At 44.3% G+C, this 7368-nt stretch overlaps 1 protein-coding gene across 1 annotated transcript; it reads left to right on the forward strand.

Moving 5' to 3' along the window:
* Positions 1 to 1598: 1598 nt before the first annotated feature.
* On the forward strand, positions 1599 to 7209 carry LOC117581062 (sodium-dependent nutrient amino acid transporter 1). The gene is made up of 8 exons (XM_034267934.1): positions 1599 to 1957; positions 4675 to 4855; positions 4924 to 5278; positions 5352 to 5726; positions 5791 to 6157; positions 6231 to 6507; positions 6568 to 6662; positions 6722 to 7209. The coding sequence occupies exons 1-8, from the start codon at positions 1823 to 1825 to the stop codon at positions 6896 to 6898; spliced, it is 1962 nt and encodes a 653-aa protein (XP_034123825.1). The 5' UTR covers positions 1599 to 1822; the 3' UTR covers positions 6899 to 7209.
* Positions 7210 to 7368: the final 159 nt, after the last annotated feature.

Here is a 7368-nt window from a genome sequence, read left to right on the forward strand (position 1 = left end):
TTTTGTCACTTGTACAATTTTTGATAAATATTTATACTGATGTACTGATTGATAAACTGATAAGCTGACATAGCGATAGAGCTGTAATCATGATTGAAGAGCCCACATACCCGCGAATACCCGAAGTTAACCTTCTTTTACGGATAGACTCGTCCTCCCCTAACGATCATCGTGTGTGCGTGTGTGCGGTTCTGCTTCCCTATTTATATCCGGTTATATCCTATTTTGTTTCTTATCTAGTAGTGCTGAGAGGAGGAGTGACGAGAGATACGAATAAGAATTAATTTATAGACGCATTCAAGTGAGAATAATTTACAAATCTAGTTATTAACTAAATATAATGCAAGTACATTAAATAAAATATTATTGAAAAGTAAACAAATCGTTTCGTATGTTATTGGATTGGGTTTTGCAATATTTCGACCCAAAAAGACATTCCCTATTGGGTAAATCACCACAGAAAAGGATTGTAAAAGATAGGTCGTCAGAATTGTTTCAATGGAAGCCGTTGTCCTATATCTTATCCACACTGAAATCGATGCCAATTACGATATGTTTATGATACTTATTATTATCTACGCACACATTTTACGTACACGTGTGCATAAAGATTATGCCGGATCCATTGCGAATGGATACACCAGTTTCATGGAAAAACTAAAACTTATCTGCTGGCATTATAAAATTGCCTAAGAACTGACGAATGATTGGATTGTACTTGCAATTATTTTTGGTATCGAGCAGAACTCTGGACGTCATGGTAGTCCATGACCAAGAAAGTGCGCATTCCCCTCGATGGATCGATGGATCGATGGAGCTATGGATCGGCACGTAATTAACTATAGGACCGCTGATCAGGCGCGTTGGATCGTAAATGTTTGTGGCCCGTCAATGAATATTGACCAACGAATAGAATTCAACTGAATTTATTATCGATTACTTGTGGGCCAGCAGTCCAAGTAGTAGTGTCTGGAGTTCTTTTCACTTTCCTGTCGGACATCGGATAGCGGTACTGGAGAACCTACTTAATCTCTATGGGTACCCGAAAAAACGTTTGTCATGGTCTTGGGTTTTGGTTCTGGATCGGGAAGTGAGTTTTACTGCGTCTGCGTCTGCTTCTTTGGGTAGGTATTTACCACAGCAGCGCCATCCAATGTTTTATAATTAAACCGCTCACCTTCTTGGCGCTTTTTTTATCGAAGTTTTTTGGATGTTTCAAACGTAGCGCCCCACAGTGAGCACTGGCCATGCTGGTACTTGCTGGGGAAAAACTACACACAAAAACTGCGACATGGAAAGTTAGCACGCGACAATCGGGTCCAACCGATGAGTATCTATCTGTGGCTGGGGCCACGACGAGCGCACGATCACAAAGTTTTTCCCCTCGTCCGACAGATGGTACGGGCATCGGAATGTGAGTGTGAATGTGAGTGTGAATGTGAATGTGAATGCCGGTTGGGGTGGTGTGAGTGCGTTCGTGAATAATTTCACGCTTTTTACCTGTTGGTTCGCCTGCGCCGGGCTTTGAGCGCCGCCGAAACGCTGCCTGGCGAAACGCTGCTTGTACTTTGGCAGTTCTTAAAGCGGCAAGCGCTCGGAACATTCTCAGTTCTAGCCGTGGCATTCGCGGCACCACAACCACTCCATCGAAAGCCAGTGACCATAACCACGGAGCCATAACCAGAGCCAAGGGCTGAGATCGGTTTGGCCCATGAAATGTGTTTAATTACCAATTGCAATTAAAACAGTTTCAAGTGCACAGAGAACGTCACAAGAGCAGAGAGTCGCTGTTTCAAATTGTGCCACAAAGCGGAGCTTCAAAATGGAACTGAAAGGTGTTCATCAGCAGAATGGCAACAGCAATGGCAACATCGGTGCTGCTGCAGGACCAGAAGGAGAAGAATCAGCACCAACAACACAGACACCGACAGCAACAGCAACAGAAACCACAACAGAAGTAAGTAAAGCAAGACCGCCTCCACCACCCGTGCAGCACTACATAAAACAATCACGGGCCAAAGAGCTAATGAAATTAGTTTCAAGTGCAGTGCCGGGGCACCGCCACCAGCACCACTCGAGTGTGGAGTGGCGGGCATAAGTGGATGGCCGCCATATGGCGACAGATTAGAGAATTGTAAGCCACAGTTAAGTGTGAAAGTATGTGACCCACACCAGCCAAAGGATGGGCATAAGGATGTGCTGTACTTGATGCCGGCTTATGGCTGCTATGCTGTTGTGGACTGACTACTTTAGTCATGGCACTCCGTGGCTCCAGCATTGCTTTGTTTTTGTTTTATGGCTTTATGGTCATTATGATCATTAAGTCAGTCAGTCTTTAATTGCAGGGCTAATCGACCGACAAACGAATATGCGATTTACAATCCACCGCCCAACGCACAGGCAGACAGAGAAGGGGAGAGCAGAGGGCAGCGGATGGCAGCGGATGGCGGATAGCAAGAGCAGGGAAAGACTTTGTCTAGCGGATATTAAATGCATATCTTATACGGTTTATTGCCCCACCGGCGTACATAGTGAATGCCACAGAAACAAAAACAAAACACAAAAGCAAGGAAAAAACCATAATTCCCTGAAACTGAAACTGAACCGAACCGAACCGAACCGAAACTTATCTTAGACAGCACTTAACAACACACTTTCCAGATATATTTTACTCGTAGTATTCGTACATATTCCTCATGTTATTAGATACTATATGTTTAAGTGCGCATATCGTGGGCATATCGCAGGGGCGGAAACCCGTTTCCACACGAAAGATGACTGCAATGACAGAACCGATCCGAACCCTCAACTTGATCAAATGGGGAACAGCCCAGTGGGAAATAATTCTGTGGTATTACCACATACGGAAGCTGAATGCTAAATCAGTGTGGCCAGCAGGCTTGGGGGAACTTTTCTTGCATTTAAATAATGCATAATTCCCCATACCATACCATACCCACATCCATTCATCATCCATTAAGGAGCGCTCGTTGCACCCATTAGATAACAAATCTGAAGTTCAACAGCCTCTCAATATCTATGGTCTCGCAACAGACAATATATATACTGTAGAGATATATTTTGTAAGGTATCATTGCAAAATGAATACAAGATTGTAACACCATTGGCGTAGATAAAGTGGAGAGGCAAACAGTTGGGCTTTGGCTTTGGCTTCGGTTCTATAATTTCCACAGACCCATAATGATGCAGTTTTCGTTTTCATTTATCTCCGTAATTGCCTACGCCACCGTTCCCATCGTATCTGTGTGTCTCTCTCTGAGTTATTATTTTATTTAAACAGCCCTTTTTGCTGTTTTGTTATTTACGAATATGTTAAGGGCCGTTAAAACAACAGTTAACGACGCCAACGAAATACCCCAGCTGGTTGCTGCTGTGCAAATAATTGACTCCATGTATTGCTGAAAATAGATATCCATTATACATATTAGTAGAATATAAATGTAGTGCTCGCCATAATTATCTATCCGTAAGTAATGACACCCATAACGCGAGAGTGTTTTAAAATCATTTCGAAATGTGCGTTTTATGCCCCAACTCGGAACAATAGCTCTGAACCGGGTACTCTCGTGCTCTTGTGTCTGTGCACTTGTGTAAATGAACATTATAATTGCTTTAGAGACACCGACCGGCGAGTGAGTGAGTCATTAACTAGAATCCAATTGTCTGTCTGTCCAATCAACGTGTGAACTTTTTGCTGCATTAAAACTGTGCGATGTTGAATGATGGATCTCAATGCCGGGGAAGTTTCCCGATTAGTGGCTGACCAGAATGGAAATTGAAATTATGAGGAGTATTAAAACCATTTAAGCACTTTGTCGACGGGGGGTTTTTCTGCTTTTGCTGTTTTCCCAAACCAAATGACGAGGGTCTAATTGCTAATTTATATTTATAGAACAAACTGCATTCAGATTTAGATTCTGATTCAAAGGCCCTTCTGGACATTCCCTTTCGCTTCGCTGATTCATGAAATAAAAGTTGCATGTAGCAAATTTCCATTAATTTAAATGAAAGGGGGACACTTTGAGACTTTGAGAATAAAATAATTATATAAACAATGCACAGAATGACTAAATGAAAAGTTTTCTTCAACATTATTCAACTAATGATTTGCAATCACACACAATGCTTGATCAACCAAGCTCTAGATTCGTGAATGGTTCATGAGACAGTTGTATTTCCATATTCAGAGGATAAAGGTTATTAACTCTTTCAACCATCCCACACAATCGTAAGAGTGATTGAGTAATACTTAGTAGAGTAGCATCAATCGAGTGTCGCATTCCCTGCTCAAATCTTATCACGTTACATGGAAACAATTATAAATATGTCACAATGAAAGGATAGTGATATGTGGTATACGGCATGTGGCATTATCTATCTGTAGTAAAAAGAGTATACAAGCTTAGATACATATTTGCGTGTGGCTTATCTGGGAATTCAGATTTGGAAATTCCAACGCTGCTGATACTCGTAGTCGTGGCCGGGTGGCTGAGTGTGTGTGTGTGTGTGTTGCCGCAAATCATATTTACCCGAGACAAAAATCCACCGCTAATGAGTGTCTAAATATTTAGTCATGTGTCTGGAATGCCGGGCAAACACGTATAACTCATGTTTGGCGGGACTCTGACATCCAATCTTTGATCTCTTTTGCAGAAGGTGGATGCAGAGAAGCAGCAGGCCGAGCGTTCCAATTGGGGCAATGGCCTGGAGTTTCTCATGTCCTGCATATCGGTGTCCGTGGGTCTGGGCAATGTCTGGAGATTTCCCTTCACGGCCTACGAGAATGGTGGCGGTGCCTTTCTCATACCCTACATCATTGTGCTCTTCCTGATTGGTAAGCAAAAAGCTAAAAAGATAAATGTATTCTGGCTCCCAATTGGATTATTTTTGTCCATTTTGCAGGCAAGCCCATGTACTACCTGGAAATGATCATGGGACAGTTCACCAGTCAGGGCACTGTGAAGATCTGGTCGGTGGTCCCTGGCTTTGTGGGCGTGGGCTATGGCCAGGCCTTTGCCACCATCTGCATCATCACCTACTACTCCTCCCTGCTGGCCCTGACGCTCTACTATCTGTTTGTGTCCTTCCAATCGGTGTTGCCCTGGTCCTACTGCTGGGACGACTGGATTAACTGTGTGAACTCGAGGCCCCAGGAGGAAACGGATAGCCTGCTCTTCAGCAGTAGTAATATTACCGCCCTGGCGAACACGGACACGGACACCGGGAAGCTTCAGAGCAGCTCCGAGCTCTATTTTCTGTAAGTTCTCATTTGTGAGGGGGATGAACCACAGCTCTCTTTTAACTCCCTGTGTGTGTGTGTGTCTTGATAGGAATGTGGTGATCAAGGAAAAGCTGGACATATCCGACGGCATTGGTGACCCCGACTGGAAGCTAACGTTGGCTCTGTTTGTGTCCTGGGTGGTCATCTTCCTGGTGATCATGCGCGGTGTTAAGAGCTCTGGTAAGGCTGCCTACTTTCTGGCCCTGTTCCCCTACGTGGTGCTATTCATTCTGCTGGTCAGGGCCGTCACCCTGGAGGGTGCACGGGACGGCATCATCTTCTTCCTGGAGCCGCAATGGGGGGAGCTTCTGAATCCCACAGTGTGGAAGAATGCCGTCGTCCAGTGCTTCTTCTCGCTTGCTGTCGGCTCGGGCCCGATCATCATGTTTGCCTCTTACAATCGCTTCGATCATGGCATCTACAGGTGAGCAGCACTCGCAATGCATGGAGGAAGATCCTTTGTTAAACATTTTCTTGATTTCTATCAGAGATGCGATGATTGTTACCACACTGGACACGCTGACGAGTCTGCTGGGCGGCATTACCATCTTTGCGATTCTCGGCAATCTGGCGCACAATCTGCAGATCGAGAATATCCGCGATGTGGTGCGCAGTGGCACTGGACTGGCATTCATCTCGTATCCTGATGCCATATCCAAGTTCCAGGCGGTGCCACAGCTCTTCTCGGTGCTCTTTTTCTTTATGCTATTTGTCCTGGGCATTGGATCGATTGTGGCCCTGCAGAGCACGATTGTGACGATCCTTTGCGATCAGTTCAAGAGCTGGAAATACTGGAAAGTGGCGTTGGCCACCTCCATGTGTGGCTTCCTTATGGGCCTGGTCTATGTGACTCCAGTAAGTGCGGCAGAAAATTATTTTATTTTGTTTTTCTGGTTTTTAATGCTGTGTTCTGTCTGCCTCTATCTAGGGTGGACAGTGGATCCTGACGCTGGTGGACTTTTATGGCGGCACCTATGTGGTCTTCATCTTGGCCATCTTCGAGCTGGCAGGTATTGTCTGGATCTATGGCCTGCAGAACTTTTGCGATGATATCGAGTTCATGTGCAACCGAAGGGTGTCCCTCTACTGGCGCGTCTGCTGGTCCTTCTTCACGCCCGTCATGATGATTGTCATCTTCATCTACTCGATGGTCACCATCGAGCCCATTACCTACAGCGAACAGTACTTCCCGGAGTCCGCAAATGGTGTGTAAAGTCTTTGCTGAAGTCGTGGTTCCCATAATCTCAAATCTCTGAACTCTTTAGTGGCTGGCTGGCTGCTGTTTGGCATCGGAGCCGCACAATTCCCACTTTGGTGGATGTGGCACATTTCCCATCACAGGGAGGGCAGCTTGGGACAAGTGAGTATCTGGAGATCGAGATCCTAATTAATTAATGTCCAATTAATTACCCATTACAGTCTTTTGTGGCCTCGCTACGACCCAGCGACAAGTGGGGTCCGGCCAATCCCGAGACGAGACGTGAATGGGTGATCTTCAAGAACGATAAGGCCGCCCAGAGAGCCACCAAGAAGCAGTCCTCCAAGTTGGGCGCCTTCTGGCAAAAGCTGGGCCACTTCTGTGGTAGCAATAACTAGGAGAGTAGATGTCCAGATTAGATCTGCGATATCTGAGTTTAGGTTTATGTTAGTTATATGCCATTATCAGTCTCCATGAAGCCATCACAAATGCCGACACAAAGCGATACACCCACAGAGACACTTCAATCGATTATATCGAGTGGAGTGCAGTGGACTGGAGTGTAGTGATTGATCCCCAGTTAGCATCATTTACATATATGTCTAAATGTATTATTTAAATTCCATCCCCCCTTTTTTTTTCTTCTTTGTTATCCTGTGTAAAAATTGTTTCGTAACAGATAATAAATTATGATACTCGTAAATCAAAACTGGCATTTTATATACTTAAGGATTAATTATTTGCATTACCTGTTTTCTGCTGCAATATCCAATGTTCCTGTATAATCCTGAATCCAGTTTCAAGAACAATAAATGCAAATATTTTTAGATTTTATATTTTTTTAAATTTATTTTTATTCCGTTTTTTT

This window comes from Drosophila guanche, unplaced genomic scaffold (assembly GCF_900245975.1).
Source record: "Drosophila guanche unplaced genomic scaffold, DGUA_6, whole genome shotgun sequence".
In the NCBI taxonomy this organism is placed as follows: Eukaryota; Metazoa; Arthropoda; class Insecta; order Diptera; family Drosophilidae; genus Drosophila; species Drosophila guanche.